The sequence below is a fragment of the Nyctibius grandis genome, chromosome 10 (assembly GCF_013368605.1).
Source record: "Nyctibius grandis isolate bNycGra1 chromosome 10, bNycGra1.pri, whole genome shotgun sequence".
Lineage (NCBI taxonomy): Eukaryota > Metazoa > Chordata > Aves > Nyctibiiformes > Nyctibiidae > Nyctibius > Nyctibius grandis.
Window position 1 is genome coordinate 7,543,770 of NC_090667.1, and position 16,815 is coordinate 7,560,584.

The 16,815-nt window shown below is 53.3% G+C and overlaps 1 protein-coding gene across 1 annotated transcript in view; it reads left to right on the top strand.

Moving 5' to 3' along the window:
- Window positions 1-1,126: 1,126 nt before the first annotated feature.
- The window catches only part of LARP1 (La ribonucleoprotein 1, translational regulator), a 46,731-nt gene continuing 31,042 nt past the window's right edge, over window positions 1,127-16,815 (top strand). Inside the window, 1 exon segment of the mRNA XM_068408515.1 lies at window positions 1,127-1,577. Within this exon segment, the coding sequence (XP_068264616.1) occupies window positions 1,226-1,577 (352 nt within the window). The 5' untranslated portion in view covers window positions 1,127-1,225.

Here is a 16,815-nt window from a genome sequence, read left to right on the forward strand (position 1 = left end):
ACACGGGGCCAAGATGGTCTCAGCAGAGCATCCCCCATAGCCTGAGCCTCCCTCTGCGGATCTGCTGACCCTTGACGCTGTTGCCCAGCCGAATGGGGTGCTGAGCTCACGTTTGTCTCTCGCCCTCTTCTTTCCCTGTGACAGCTCCACTGTGAAATCAGCTTTTCATCCTTCTCCACGCACTGTCAGCTGGGAGCTACATCTTCAGTGCCCTGTCACGCTGTCAGGTCTCCTGTGGGGGCTGCACAGATGTCTCACCAGGGCTACAGGACATGTTGGGGCTTCCAGATGAATCTTTCTGGGGAGAATTGGGGCAGTGTGCTCGTTGTCACCGAGAAAAGGCCGGGAGAGGCTTGCTATGAATAAAAAAAGGCATCGACTAAGGGCTGCAGTGAATGAGACAGGTTGTGCTAAGCGATATCGGCGGTGCAAATCGCCTTTTAAATGTGTATTTGTGTGCGCTCACACACGGGGTTTGGACTCGGTGTCTTGCTGGCCATAAGAATTAAGGGACAAATACCGAGGATGTTAGTGACGGTGATGAGCGAGGGACATCCCACCAGCCAGAGACCAATTCAATATTTCAACCTCCTCAAAGGAAGGTCTGTGGGCTTTGCCGGGCTCAGGACACGGGAGGGGTTATTTCCCCAGGACACGGTTATTTCCCCAGGACACGCACCGAGTCCCCTCCTGCACCTTCCACTGGAGACGAAACCCCCCGCAGCCACCAGCTCCGTTATCCTCAGGCGTGGGTACCCGAGAGCATCCCCGTGGGTACCCGAGAGCGTCCCCGTCCCTCGGCCCCCGGGTTGAAGGTGCAGCGGACCCCCCCCGCCGCAGCCGTTGCTCCCCGGTTCACACTCGGTTGGAGGGGACTCAAGACCAGCCAACCCCCCTCTGACTCGTGTTTCCACCGGCTCGGGGGCACCGGGTGCGTTCCGCACCGGGCAGCCCCGGTGGCCCCGAGCCGGCAGCGGAACCCCAGCGCGGCCCCTTTAAGAGCCCCCCCACCCCGCACCGCGCAGCCGGGCGTTGCATCAGGCACGTGCGCGCCGCCGGCCGGCCCGCGGGGGCGCGCCCCGCCCCGCCCCTCGCCGGCGCGGTGCGCGCCCCCGCGGCAGTCGCGTGGTCCCCGCGCGTCTCCATATTGCGGCGGCGGTTAAAGGGAGGCGGGGGGGGGGCGCGGGCAGCGCCGGGAGTTCCTCGGCGGGGCGGGGGCGCGCAGATGGCGACGCAGGTGGAGGCGCTGCTGCCCGGCGCCCCGCTGCTGCCCGCCGAGGAGCGCGCCCTGGTGCTGAAGCCGCCGCAGGACGGCGGCCGGGAGAAGGGCGAACCGCCCATGGGGCCCGACGGCGGCCCCGCGGCGCCGCGGCCGCCCAGCGCCAAGCAGCAGAAAGAGGAGAGTAACAACCAGGAGAAGGAGAGCCTGCTGAGGGCGGGCGGCGAGGCGGAGGAGGGCGGCGAGGCGGGAGGCGCGGGGCGCCGGGAGTTCATCGAGGCCCCGCCGCCCAAGGTGAACCCCTGGACGAAGAACGCGCCCGCCGCCGCGCCGGCGGTGAACGGGCAATCGCCTCCAGGTGGGTGCCGGGGCTCGGAGCGAGGTGAGGGTTGGGGTTGGGGTTGGGGTCGGGGCGGGGGGGGGCGGTTGGTTGCGCCGCCGACCGCGCCCCGGCCGGCCGCGCCATGCGGCACAGCGTGGGGACGGCGCCGCGCCTGCGGCCTGCCGGGGAGCGGGGCCGCGGCCGGCGTGAGGGGAGCGCGGCGGGGGAGGGAGGGGTGGCGGGGGGGGGATCGTTGGAAGTAGGAAGCGGCGGCGCCGTCTGTGGCCATGAGGTGGGGAGCGCGTGTGCGGGGGAGGGGAGCCCGGCCCGGGCAGCGGCCATGGGGCGGCGGCGGCGGGGGGGGACACTGAGGGCCCGGCGGTGGGCCCGGGCGCCAGGCAGCGAGGGAGCTCGGCCGCGGCGTGGGGCGGCCGGAGGCGCTCGGCGGCCGGGCCCGGGCGGGGGCACGCGGCGAGCTTCCCCCCCCCCCCCGCTCCCAGCATTCCGCCGCAGCGCAGGCAACGTGGTCGCTTCCCCGGGCGCCGCCAGCGTGCGGCTTCCCCCGGGAGCGCGGCCCGGCCTCCGCGGCTTCCCCCGGGAGCGCGGCCTGGCCTCCACCGCTCCCCGCCACCGCCCCCCGGGGAGCCCTTCCCCGGCCCGCGGCCCGGCGCTGCCCACGTGTGCGGCGGCCCCTCGGGCGCGCAGGCCGCGCCGCCTTTCTCTGCCGACTCATGGCGGCGGCGAGCGCGGCTCTGCCCCTGCACGCCTGCAGCCGGGCACGGAGGTTGTCAGCGGCGAAGCGTGCCCGGCTGGGAGGGAGGAGGAGGGGGGGTCCCCAAAGGGGAGTCGCGTGGGGAGGCGGAGGGGCAGCGTCCAGCGCGGTGACACTGTCTAAGTCTTGTTTGTAACCCGCTGCTGTCGTCAGCAAAGCTGAAGCTGCAGAACACCATTTCCTCGGGAGCTGGGAGAGGGGCTGCTTTTACCGGGAGGGCATCGCTCGTACCTGCTTCAAGTGAATCGATACTAAGAGGAAAACACAGAAGTTTTCGCTAAGCGTCTTGTTTGGGAAAGACTCTTTAATTTTTCCAGCCTGCCTCTGTTAACTCTAAAATCGCACTGCCAGATATGACATCAGATTCCCAATTACTGTATGTACCAGTGTTTTGCAAGAACTGTTACTGCCTAGCGTGATGATTCATCAGAGGTATTGATCTTTGGAAGACGGACAGCTCTGCAATTTCCACCTGGAAAGCTGTTGTCTTAATGGGGAGTATAGAGGAGAAGTTAACTGAGCCAGGTGAAAGTCCATGTTCAGATTGCTTGGTGGTTTGTTGTTGTATGCACCAACACAAGCAAAGCTTAACGAAATCCAGGACAGCATTGCTGTCTGCATTTGCCTCTTGCGGTATGACATAAAACTCTCACATCGCTCCTTTGTGTGAAAGCTGCACTCCATCGCACTGCCTTTGCAGGTAACAGTCCCTGGAAATAAACCAAAAGATGCAAAAACGCACGACTGAACGCTCCTGTTTGAGGTTCACGTCTAAGGTTCATCCAGATTCGTTACCAGGCCCATTGCAAAGGTGGGTGACTTGTCAAAGTGAGCAGAGATGAGGCAGAGGCAGTCTGCCCAACACAGGAGGGGGGCCCTTGCAGCTCCCGAGATGATTTTTTGAGGGAGAGAGTGTGTCAGTAGTGTGTCCACCCTATGGTAGGGTAAGGGAGTAATGCTGTAACACTCAGAATTTTCTTGGGCCTGGCACGATTGTCCTGGTATTCCTGAAGGTGTTTAAATAATGGAGTTGGTTAGTGGTGTGTTTTGGGACACTTGGCAGCAGCGACTGGTTCCTGCAGTGCCCTGGCCGCTGCTGCTTGGCTCTCCTCTCTTGGGGCATTGTTTCTTTTGCTGCCTGTTCATTAGCAGAAGAGAAAACATGTAAAATAAACATGGCTGGCGAACTCCCACGAGAGGCGGACTGACAGCTGACCTTGCGTGACGGCCCTTCGCCCAAGCACCTTCTCGTAGAGTTTGCAGGCTCCTGTCGTGTCTTCGCTGCTTTGGGTGCAGGATTTCTTCTGGCTTACAAAAAAAAGATCTGGAGCATGAGTTTGTGCCAAAGACGGTGCTGGTGAGGTGAGTTGTTGTGTTGCAGTGATGTCCAGGAGGATCGCCTAAGGAAAGTGACTCCTTTGTACACTTGAAGCGAATTGAGAGCTTTTAAACTCCGGAAAGTCACTGCTGGATGTTTTTGGCTTTTCAGCAGAGCTTAGAAAACTGTAGCTCCTGATCCAGCAATGTGCCTGCTGCGGTGCTTGTATCCTGGAGATATTAAATGTTTCCAGCTCTGATCCTGCCAGAGGTAGCGAGGAGACCAAGGAGCCTAGTGAGGACAGCTGTGTAAAGATAAAGGGATCCCTCTATGACTTGTTTTACAGGCTTTGACAGCCCTAATTTTTTATAATGATTGTATTAATTACAGGCTCACAAATTTAATGGACAAGACCTGCTCCGTAGGTGTTCACCCTTTCTGTAATGGTTTGTGTTGGAATTAGTGCTTCTAAAAGTAAAGGCATCGAGCTCTGGCCCGGAGGAAACAGAACCACCTTCAAGATCTTTGTGAGTTTCAGCTGTCTGTGTTGGAAGGTGGATAGGGAAGAGCTTGACAAATCCACCTCTAGTTGTTTTGAACTGTTTGACTCGCTGCAGCTGGGAAGGTTGAATGCTTTGGGGGGCTGATGTAGGGCCTCAAGAACAGTGTCCTTTTTTGACGAGTTAGGATTTGTCTTCAGAAGTTGGTGTCTTACCTACCTGCTGCAGCATATTTACGCTCAAGGTTGCCAGTGAGATCTGTAACAGGGTGTTTGAGTAAATGTTTCTGCATTTTCAGGAAGGAGGACTATTGAAGCAAAGCCTCTCCTTGCTTCTTAACCCCTCCTCCCAAGAGCACAACGGCGTGGCAGTAAGTGGAGCAACCATTAGATCGAGTCAGACAACAGCGATGCTGCTGATGCTGCGCGCGGAGACTGAGGCTCAGCTGGAGTGGCACACCAGAACATTTTCCTGGTGTCTTGACAAGATGCGTGTTACGTTCCTGTTCCTGTGCGTTTCAGAGTCAGGGTACAAGAGAGCAGAGGGGATCCTTTGAGTCCTGAGGTAACACACGGTCCTGTCCTTTGTGGCAAGGCTTGTGCTTGACACTGTTTGCTGCTAGTGAGGGACGCTGGCAGAGTTGGTAATGATGCCTCATTTTTACACTCTAATGATCTAGTAGTGAGGTCTGTGTGACTGTCCCCTTGTTACTATACGTTCTCCTTATCATGTAAATAAATGCAGCCAGCAGCCTGACTGGCGAAGGCGTGATGGTAGTGTGTGTGTGTCTGCAGTAGCGAAGGAAACATCTTCTGGCAAAAACAGCTTTGCACTTTTGGCTATAAACCAAATTCAAAGTATTTTCTCAAATTCTCCTATAGAGGAGAAGTATGTGGCTTGCAATTAAGACAGCTCGACCTTCTGGAACATGTTGTACTCCTCCGCTGTGCCCTGCACCAGGGCTGGTGCTGATGCAAGCATTGGTGCAGACAGGTGTTAACAGCACCCCGTTTTGAAAACCTGCTGGATTTATTTCAAGAAATGTTGCATCAAGGCACTTGGCACTTCTTGATTTTTTAAAGCCATTTACATCTTGGAAGTAAGAACACGCAGGTTGTAATGACTGGCACTGCAGTTGCTGAGCTTTGCCTGTGCTGACTTCTGTGCTGGTTTTCATTCTTGTTGCAAACGCTCAGCCAGGAGAAAGCAGCTTATTTCCTAGTGGAGATGCAGGAGGTGTTTTAGTTTCTCGAGTAGAGTTTCTTGCATGCTGTTTGGCAAATGCACTGGGCGGGTAAGCAGTACTTTCCAGAAGGCACACCTTAGTTGCTAGCAGCAAGCACTGGAGGTTAGCTGACTATTGTTCAGAGAGCACGTGTTGCTTTATGCCAGAGCAGAAGCTGGGTTGGCTACTGGTGCTGAGAAGGCAGGGGGAAGATTCATTGGCTCCTCACCCCTCGCTGACTAACTCCCCCATCGGGCTTTCCTTGAAATCAGCCTCCGGTACAGGAGATAAGATGTATGGGAAGCTTATTTTACCTTTGGCATTTCTTTGGGTTCGGAGTAGACGCACGCATCTGCCTGCTTGGGTATCCAGCTTGGTAGTGCTGCACACACCTATTGCCAAAGTGTTGGGCAATTCTCACTCTGTCGTGGCATGTAATTGTGGAGCTCTCCTGGCTGTTTGTTGCAACAGAGCTGCTATCGCAGGAGTTGTCCTCCCCCCCACCACCCCAAGTTTCCTCTCCAAAATACTGTTTTGTTCCAATCCCACAACTCAGGTTTGAGTAACTCCTTCCCATCTTGTCAGGGAGGACAAGGGTAATTGGAACTCGCTGCTCAAAAAAACCCGTGAAGGTTAGTGATTTCCCTCCCCCGCATACCTTTGCCCTTCAGCTTTGTGCTGGACCTTTGCCCTGTTCTGCACTGTTTGTTTCGGGAAGGCTGGGGAATGCGGGGCAGCTCCTGAGAGCTGACTCACTGGCCCTGGTTGCTGGGCTTCGGCGCTCGCTTCTGCCACGACCTCCTGTTCCAGATTGCTGGGTCTGAGGCATCGCTGGAGGATTCTCACCAGCCACCTCTTTACCTCCACAGCTCTTCCTTTAAGGTGTTTATTGCCCGCGGTGCCATGGGGGTTTCCACCGGGATTGCGTCTGGAATCGCTGGGTTGGGGCAGCAGAAGGACTTGGGTCGGATGTGAAGGCAAATCAAGTGCAAAAAGCAGGGCTGGGAATGGGGCACTGGGGCTGCAATACTCTGCTCTCCCTGCAAATTATGACACCTGATCTTTTAGCTGTGCTCAAATAGTGTGAAATTATCCTCAGGGGAATGCTAAATGCTGACTTGGATAGAGTTCGGTTCCTCTTTGCATGCTTGAGACTACTTGGTAGCGATTCTCTGACACCAGCTCGGTGGTGGTGCTTGTTTGGCTAAATGAGGAATGGGCATTTTAGTAGGAAGCCGTGCTGTCTAGACCAGGTTGGATGTTTTAATCCTTACAGTTACTACAGCTGCAAACAGCAATGGATTTAAAAAAATAATATCTTAAAACTTAAATACACTTGAATACTGTTAGAGTATTGTGGTGCCCTTTGTGGTGGTGCACCTCTCGGAGGAGCTGTTCTCCCATATCAGTAACCAGGTAAATGGAGGTATGGTGGCCTCGCTGTAGGTCTGGCAGATAGCTGATAAGAGAGCTGGGAAGGCTTTTTGCTCTGCTTTTACCATAAGTCCAGTTGGGAGTGGTGAGCTTTGTTCATTCCCAACCACAATATGCATTAACATTATGGTCTTTAAGACGTTACTTATCCTCTGTTTGTTTCGGCATTGGAACCCTTGCTGACTTCTTACCAAGGGATTAAGTCTCCATGCTACTGGCTCTGTCAAATCCCTGGCTTGCTGTGCATCTAGGTAGCTCAGGGAAAAGAGGTGGTGCAACCTTGGTGATACCTGCTGGGCTTTCTCATGGGGGTAATGCCGTCTAGGAGGAGCTTTGCATGGGCAAGAAGTCATCTCCTGGGGTTGGGTAAAGCTCTGGATACTCTGTGTGGATGTGTGGTCTCTGGCATGGCCAGGTCTGCATTTGTCTCTTTCTTTGCTTGAGACTGGGCTTCAGTTCCAAGCTCATTCTGCAGGTCCAGGTCCTTGTTAGTGATCTCTGAACCGAGTTGGGAGAGTTTTCTCCCTGCATTGAAGTAACTGGGTAATCGGAACATCTAGTAGCAAATGATACATCTGTGTAACTTGGGTAGGTCAGAGGAGGGGTAAAAGAAAGGCTTCGAAGAAGTTAATGCAGTGTTATGGGAACTTAAAGCAGCTGCTTGTGTATTTAGGCAGCAATAATTGGTGACCAGAACAAATGGGAACTGAATTTGGCCTTCAATAAATCAATTACTGGACTTCTTTGTGGGGAGAGTCCTGGGTCAGGGTCGGTCTGCATTGCTTGGCTGAAAGGAGAAGTGGATGCGCACGTGAAGGTCCTACAGCCGTGGAGTTAAAACTAGCACAAGGCGTTTGGTGAAAATAGGTTTGCTGTTGGCAGTTCTAATACTGCGTGAGATACACAGGTGGGTTTTTTGAAAGGTTGTGGAAGTGGTGGTCAAGTGTCAACATGTTTCTAAACAGAGTCTCATCCTGTAATTGCAGGTTCCCAGAAGATTCTCCTAACTGAACTTTCCTCTATCAGAGCATGTGTTTGTGGTACTGTTTGGGGGGCTTCTGTGGATTGCCTTTTCTGAGCAAATGGGCACACGATGTGCTGTGTCTGTGCTGGTTTCAGTATCACACCGGGCTGCTGGTGCTGGTTTGCTGCCGGAGCCATCCTTAGCAAGTCAGCCGGCCCAGCTTTGGTGTGACACTAGCTATGGATTTTGCCAGGATCAAGAGCTCTTCCTGCAGCGTTAAAGCTACGCGTGCTGGGGGATATTCTGCTGTGACATGCAAGGAGAGGGAGGAAGGGCTGTGAAGTGGCTGATTTATTACCTGCATTATCAGTGCTTTACCTTCAGTGTCCTTCTGGAGGAAAGCTGACTTAGGAGCAGCAGTTTGCTTCGACACTTCATGTGTTGCAGCACTGTACGGGACCGTGCAGCGGGCTTCAGTACTCTGTGGTGGTTGTGATTTTATTTTTGGTTTTTTGGTTTTGAGTCATCCTGTTCCTTTCCATGGTCACAAGTCAGAAGGGTTGGTAGAGATCTCTGCTGCAGATAGCTTGGAGATGACCGTGGTGGCTGGGTTGGGTGCTCTGGCATGACGGGTCAGGTGGACACCTCTGTTTGCTTTAGAAATGGCCAACGGAGGTGGCTGTTGGTGTGACCGAGGTCTGTCAGTGCCGCTCAGTTTGGTTCTGGTGGCACTCAGAGGTGACACAGGCCCTTTCTTTGCTTGATCTAGAAAATGGCACTTCCACTTCGCTCCGGAGTGTGTGTGGCACACACAGCGTGCTGGTGGGCGCAGCTTGCCCCGACCTGCACTCCTGGGGAAGCACGGTCGTGTCCTGCCGAGCACTCCTTGAAGTGGCTGGAGACAGGTCTTCAGCCTGCTGCTTTAGCAGGCGGGGCTGGCCCGTGACCTGGCCGTATGCCTGCTTCTCTCTGCTCCTGACTGGCTCCCCGAAGTGTCCCTGGCCTCTGAGAGGGAGAGGCGTCCCTGCCCGGTGAGGAAGGTGGTGGAGGAGAAGCATCTCTGGTACTCCACCGTGTTACTTGTTTGGTCTCTGGCAGGCTCTGCAGAGGTTCCTCAGGTGATGGTGAGAGCTATAGCCAGGGGGGCACTGGGGAGAGATGGGGGCTCGGATGGGGCTTGTGGACCTCACGTGTCCTTGACACACAAGCCGGAGTTAAACCATGATTGGGAAGCTGGGCGGGGGGACGGAAATGTGCTGCGTGTCCTTCCCGCTGGGCGCCAGCCGGTGGGAGCCCGGTGCTGCCTCGCTCTTCCCTGCCCAGGTATGGGGGTGCAGCCCCGAGGCTCGGGGGGGTGGTGGGAGGAAGCCGAGCCCGTCCCGAGCACACTGCTGAGCACGTTTTTCCAGCTGAGCGGCGGCGTGTGCCGCGCTCCTGCAGAGTGACTCTGCAGTCTGCAGGGCATGGCCGCGCTGGAAGGGATCCGCGGCGAGAGAGAGGGAGGGCGCGGGGGGCTGCGTATCTCTTCCCCTTTCCGGGTAGTCATTTGACTTCTTTGACTCGCCTGCCAGATGTGTGCGTGGAGAGAACAGAGGGTTCCAGGGCTACGTACGTTAGGTTTTAAGAAGTCTGAAACACAGAGAAAAGAGGTGAGTTTTTCCTTGACTAAATATGTGGGGAAACAAGTATGAAATTGGAAAAGCCACAAAAATGAGGAAAGGATAGAGTTTTGATGATGCGAAAGTAAGAGAAAAGGTGTGTGGGGAGATTGGTGTCTTACCCGCCTGGTAACTTGGAGCTGCTGCGAGAAGGTGGGTATGTTGCTAAATACTTAGCGCTGTCTCTAAGCAGATTTTTGTGTAGTATATATTCAGCCTTATCACTAAATTCACTCTGCCTTTTTTTTTTTCCTTTATAACTGAGCTTTTGAAGGCTTCTGGTCAGTGGTGCAAATGAGTGATTAGTAATTTACCAAATGTTAGTTACCAAACTATCTGGTTTGTGCACTTGCAGATGATGAAGCTAGTGATGGACTGAAATAGCGAGAACTTCTTGGTAATAAGCAACACTCAAACGTTTGATAAACCAACATTCACTTCAAACTACAGGAACTTAATTTCTTCAGATTCTCCAAGGTCAGATCTTCCATTTGTTGTATTAAATCTTGCAAAAGAAGCACAGAGTTTATTCCTGCAAGACACTCAGGTTTCTCACTGCAATAATTTTATACCTTTGCTGTAGCCCTTCCAAATAGTCACAAAGTCAGCATAGCTCAGGAGCAGTGTCTGTCTATGTCAGCTCTCCCGGCCTCACAGAACAAGGCTACTGAAAATAAAGACTTGACTGTAAGAACAAATAGCAAAGCTCTTGGCCTCGTCTAGCACAAAAAGAGATATTTAAGGGAGTGACTGAAGCATTTTGCCCTACCTGTGTGCCTCCAGGTGGGCTCGTGTTGGCAAGTCAGCTACAAGGCTGTGCAAGGGGGCAAGTAAAGGGAAAAACAGAGCGAAGAATTAAGTGTGAGGAGTGACACCAGTATGCATGATGCTGAGAAATTACGTGTCTGTAGCAGCAGATATTGAAACGTGGAGAAATACATCCCAAAAATGTTGCTGGGAGGGTTTGCTCTGACCGAAACAGAAGTGATAGGATATTTGTGTGCAAGATCCCACCCAATAAGACAGAAAAGCGAATCACGGAGGTGTCTTCTACCATGTGCTCAGATGACAAAGCATGAGACTTTGCTGGCTGTAATCATATTAAATTTCACTTCCCAACTCCCAGCTAAACCTTGAGAGCTCGGGGGAAATACCTGATATGATCTAACGCATCTTCTGAGTGCTCAGGAATCCTCTGCCACTGCAGAGGGTCTGGCACTGAGCTGAACAAAAGGAGGGCTGGTTTCTTTTGGCTCCCCAATCTCAGGTGAACTCTTCTACCTCCCTTTTTTTTTTTTTTTTTAGTCGGAGAATGACGGATGTGACATTTGCAGGCTGTGCAGGGAGGAATTTACTCTGTGACCCATGTTTTTAAAAAGTACAATTAAACCTGTAAGTACAACTGTGAAGATGAATTGGAAGAGGCGTGGCAGATTACAGGCAGACAATGCTCTTAACTTTAGTTGGAGCTGAAATCTGAGTTGAGCTAATTAACAGCAGAGAAGTGGAACCAAGCAAGGATGGAGTTTGAACCGTGATTGGGAAAGCTGTGTGTTTGATTAAAGCCAACCAGACAGCCTGGACCAGAGGGGGGGAACATCTCAGACTGTGAGTCTGATGATTTCTAATTCAGTTAAGAGATTTAATTATGTTGTCTTTGCTGTGCTGCCTTGTGTATCCTACAGACCCCCTGCTTGGCCCTCTGCCTGCAGCCTTAACGTGGAGAGCGCCTTGCAATTTTCAGTTCCTGGGGTTTTCACAGGGATTTATGGCATCCCTGTCTGATGTTACGGGGCATACCCATGATACTGGTGCTTTTGAGGAGGTAGGGGGGATCCTCTTTCATGGAGAGGCTGGATTTCTGGCTACAGGAATGGATTCTTGTAGGGAGAAGGATCTGTCTTGCCCACTGCTTATTGAGCTGTCCTTAGGCAAAGTGTCGCTGTGGTGTCTGAGCCTGCCTGCCCTTGATGTGCATGCAGAAAAGCGTGTTGCAGCGCAGCGTGCGATAACCCTGTCAGAGGAAATGCCATCCTGTATCGGTTTCCACAGCGCGGGATCCAGTTGGCTTCTGGACTGCACCAAAATGGTTCCTGTATTTCAACAAGAGTCTGTGAGACATGTTAATTTTGCTTGATCGTGCCTGAAATTTTACTGCCTGTTCAATATCCAGTAGCTTAAAGAACAATTTGGGGAGGGTAACTGTGATCATTGGGCCCAGACTCATGTAGGGTTGGTGATCTGGAAGGCTGGAGACTTCCAGTGGTGTCACTTCAGGCTTACTGGTAATTAAAGTATGTGAGGCAGAGAGCTGGGTCACCAGCTGCTTCATAGGAACGATAATCAAGCACCTTTCAGGTGCCTCATATTTTCCTTGCAGCTTTTTGTCAGGAGCGTGAATATGAGTGTTAGGACTCATGATTGGAGTGGCAGCACTTTACTGCTGCTCTGTTTTGGAGATGAGGGGAGAAGGGGTTAATGGGAGAGAACACCCAGTGTTTGTTCTCTCCAGTGTAAGCACTGATAAGTGGATGGGAGAAAAAACAGCCGTGACCTTACAGTTATTCCTTGTGTGCCTGCGCATATGTGAGCATTGGATTCACAGGACTGTCTTGTTTGAAGAGCTCTCATTTTTTCTGGTCAGGCTGACCAGCTGCATTCCCCAGAACCCCACTGGCATCTCTGGTGCTTGGAGAAGAGACCTGGACCCTCTTCCAAGCAGATCTCTGACAGGTGCTTTTGCCAGGCACAGCGCCGGTTTCACTGGTGACCGCATGTCCAGCCAGAGTTGCAGCCCTGCTCGGTCAGCTCTGCTCCCCTTCTGTCTGGAAGAGACTGAATGTCAGCATTAAGGTACTAATTTAGTTTAGTATGTGGTGTGAAGTTAAAGCTAGGGAGCTATCTCGGGCAGATAATGCTCTGATTTTGAAGTAAGTGATTTTTTTTTTTTTTTCCAGAGGTGTTCCTCTTGTAACTCGGTGATGCTGGAAGTCTTCATCCCTTTTCAAGTACATGTAGTTAGCAGGGGCACCCCAGCTGAGCTTTGCCAAAACCACAGTCGTTTATACACTGAAAACCCATTTCAAGCATTTGTTTCTACACGAGTTGTGGGAAATTGATGTCAGAGCTCACACTGGCTGCAGTTCTTTGGCTGGTGTAGGTGGTCTGGGTGTCTGAGAAGGAACCAAGCCTCTCCTCTGGATGGAAAGCAGAAAACCACTTACCAGGGTCTGGTGATCTGGATGCCCTTGCAGAGAAGCAGATTTGGGAGCTGATAAATGCTTCTGTAGCTTCTTACTGTTTACTTGCACAGACCTGATTGGTGTCTTAGGACCTAACCAACATCAGGTTAGGGTTGATAGGTCTAGCTTGGATCTTTTACCAATCTCAAGCTTCAGATTCTCTTTGAGGGGGTAAAGATACTTATTGCAGTGGCCGAGCATTGTTAAGAGGCATGGGAGGTGTTTGCCACCTGGCAGCTGGGGAGGGTTGGGAAGTTCTGGGTGGTTGAGAGCTGGACCCTCCCTGAGCCTGCTTGGCAGGTAGTGAAGGAGGGGAGCAGGAAGCAAGCAAGATCTCAGGAGGGATGTAATTGGCCATGCTAATCTTTGGGTTTGGGGTTTCTTGCTTTGCTGCTTTTTCCTAGCAGACCTCACCCCCTTCTCCACTGAGCATTGCTTTGAAGAGGCCTGTAACTATCTCGGGAACCTGTGCAGACACTGCCTTGGCCTCTCAGGGTGAGCTGGGTGATAGAGATTTGAGCTAAAAAGTTGCCTGGGGCTGGAGAAGAGATTCAAGCAGCACTGGTCTCTTTGTAGCAGACACTGGACTATGTAGTTTGGACTTTTTTCCTGCCTGTGCTGTTTGCACTGGGGGGACTGCCCTCGTAGCCAGAGGAGCAGAACTGAATTGTCCCTGCCCGGAGCCAAGTCAGGTTAGGGGGAGAGATCCCCGGAGACCCTGCTGTCCACCAGCGTTGCCCTTCCTTGTCACTCTCCTGGGCAGCCAGCGCATCCCTGCAGCTTTTGAGCCGTCGTGACCGAGCTCTGGTCACGTCTCTGCTGCCGAGTCCCTGCGTGACCTTGGAGAGGTCATTTTTTTGCTGATGTCCGAGTCTTTTGTCTGCAAAACGTGGAGGATGATTTAGTTGCAACTTCACGGGTCAAAAGCCAGAACATATCAGCTAGTGTCTTCCCGTAGCAGTGGCGATGTGGATGGGCCCTGTGTCCTGCTGGGAGCGGACGAGGACCGTGTTATCATGTCTGCTTGAACCCATGCGTGCAGAAGGAGCAGCCCTCGCTCGGCACCACACCAGTGCAGTGGTACGGGGCGGCGTGCTTTGGTGACAGGCAGGTGACATAAAGCACACTGAGGTCATTTCTCCCCGAGTCTGGAGAGCAGAAGGGTGATTGCAGGTGGGGGGGCGGTGGGGTGCAGGCAGCTGGTTCTTGCTGGCGCTCAGCCTGCGGCCGTGCTGCCCCTCTCGGCAGTTACGGCTGCGGGTTGCTGTAATAACGAGTCAGCGTTTCTCTTATGTCAGGACTAATGAGCTGCGCTTCAGCCGCTGCCTCTCAGGCCCTGCTGGGAAGAAGCAGGATCCATGGCAGAGGGGTGCTGGTGGCAGGGGGCTGGGGACGGGCAGCGGGTGGCGGAGGTCCCTTCCCGGCCGTAGCTCCTGAGCAGGGAGAGGGCAGGCTTCCCACGAGGGGGTCTGGATTGGGCACTGAAGCATGGCTGGTAGAGGACCTGGTTGGCAGCGTGCTTCTGCAGTTGAGCAGAGGAGCAGCGGAGGGGAGATGTGGGCTCGTAAATGGGGAAGCCTTTCTGGACCCGTCCCAGATACCAGAATAGCAGCAGTGGCCAGGTAGCCTCTGGGGAGGGGGTATGTGTGTGGATGCATCAGCTTTTCTCTTTAAATGCCCCAGTTTAGCATACGATCTCCTCCTGCGTTTAAAAATACCATCAGGCAAAAATTGGGATTCTGTATCCACCCTCCCGCACCACCTAAAACAGGGACGACTGCCCTCAATTTAGTTCTGTCTCCTGAGCTTTTTGTGCAGCAGCTCTAGGTATTGATGTTCGGAGCAAGCACCTCTGTACCGCGTCTGCACCCTCGTGTGACAGTGATGAAAGGGATGATCTGTGTCCATTCTGATGTCCTGCAGCACGCACCTTCCACCTCGTCCGGCTTGATCCTTCCTCCACCCTTCTTTGCTGATAACAGGGAGATTCATGGAACGTGGTTCCTGCTGAGATGTTGCAGGCTGTATGGATAATGTACGGAGTAGGATGGTGAAGAGCTTGGGAAATACCTGGCTTGGCAGAGACTGGCACTACAACGAAGAGATCGCCAGTGCCTGTGGTGATTATAATCCTCTGTTTAGACACCAGTTCTTTCTGGTCTTTGGTTCATGCTGTGAAACAAAGTGTCTGCGTGCAGGAAGGAGAAGGAAATGTGAGACCATGGGGCCCAAATTTTGTGGGTCTTCCTTGCTTGCATCACGATATTGTTACTTCTGGCTCCGTCTCGTTTGGCTGCCTGGGGGCTATTTTGCATCAGCCCAGCATGGCAGGTTGGATGTGGCTGGGAGCTGTGGTGCAGGCGGGGGCAGTGCTACCTGGCTCCCACATGGGGAGTACCCGCTGCTGGGCAGGTGGCCGGTTGGATGGTGGAGAGTTGGTGCGGAGCATCGTCCTCCACAGCATCTGCCTCCTTCCCCACCACGGCTTCCCTGGGAAAAGAAAGTGCTGCCTGATTTAGACTTCTCTTGGGCACTCAGGTGGTGCCCTTAATTGGCAGGCTAATTTCTAATCTAGTCACTTGTGCTTGCAAGGGAAGAAGGCATCCCAAAGGGTCATTGTGCCTGGCAGTCCCTGACCAGCCCTGCCTCGTACGTGTCCTCCCAGCAACCCTATTTTTCAGAAGAGCAAGTCCTGCAGACTGACTGCTCTGTGCTCATTCTTGGCAATAAGGAAAGCTGCCTGCAAACCCAGTGCTCTGGGTCTCTGCTCTGGAGAGCTTGGAGTCAAATTGCATTCATCGTAGGTGTGATGAGTTGGACAAGCTCAGTCTTTCCCCGACAAGAGGGCTGAGGACTGGAGGTAAGTGCCCTTCATCAACAGGAGTTGCACTGACAAACCTCTCAAGAGTGGATGTGAGCAATAAATACTGCCCCTGACCATCATGCATGGTCCTTGCTTTCTCCTGACGTAAGCCACTGAGGAGTTTCCACTGCTTTTCTAGCAAATGTGGTGGCAAATCTGCTGTCGAATTGTTGTGGGTGAGCTCAAGAGGAGCCAGGTGAACCATCTCTAGAGCTGGACAGGACAGCGGGGGATATAGCAATAAGCTGAGCGGAGGCCTTGAGGGAACGCAAGCTTGGAGTTGCATTGGTGGCATGACTGATAGGAGACATCCCTGAGGGGTCGCCTGCAGTTGCTACCTGATTTGGTGGCAGTTGCGGTTTCTAGAAGGGGATAGCCTGGACCTCGTGTGGATGGCTGGGTGCGCAGATGGCTGGCCAGGCTGCGGCATGTGTTTGATGAGAGTTGGTTGGACAGCCTAGCAGGAATTCAAACTGGAGAACTGCACCTGGCTGGGGTATAGCAAGAGGGATGGTTGCCAAGACCTGTAGCTCTTGGCTGGCACAAAGGAATTCCTTTTCTCAGCCATTGTAGTAGTAGTAGTATTATTTATTAAATTTTGTTTTTTGATAATAGCTGTTACAGTTAGCTCATCCAAACAGGTTTTGATTTCCCACACACACACACACTTGCTTCTGCTGCTCCTATGTGGGATGAGAGCACCCCTGCCTGAGGATGCCTTGAGTGCTGTGCCCTGTTAAAGGTCGATAAATAGGAGCTTTTTGGTAGAGGCCTGTTTTTGCTGTTTCTGCATTGGTTGGGCCCAGGCCAGAGAGCATTGCCTTGGCCAAGGGGTAGTCCTTGCTGCAACTCTTGTGACTTTACAGCTGAATGTGTGTTTTGGACAGCTGATAAGCAGGAGCCAGGGGCCTGCCCCTGTCCCAGGAGGACCTTGGCTTGCTGGCAGCCTCCCTTCCCCCCCTTTACAAGTTCCTTGAAGAAAACATAGTGTATTGCTCTCTCAGAAGTGCTGTTTTCATAGCTTCTTGGGGAGCCTTTATCAACAGGGTTTCTCTGCACATGCTGTCCTGCCTGCCTCTCACCTGATCCTTCTCAGCTACTTCAGTGAATGTCTTCCAGCAATAAATAGGGTCCCTCTGGAGAAGGACCTGTATGTCTAACTGGAAAGAGCTTGTGGGGTGGAAAGGTTGAGTAATCCGTTTCGGGATCTGAAACCCTCCGGACTCCAGCAGCTCTGCGCCACGGGCTGTGCTTGCTGGCAGAGCTGCCTGAGAAGGGAAGGCATCCCCCGGGGTGAT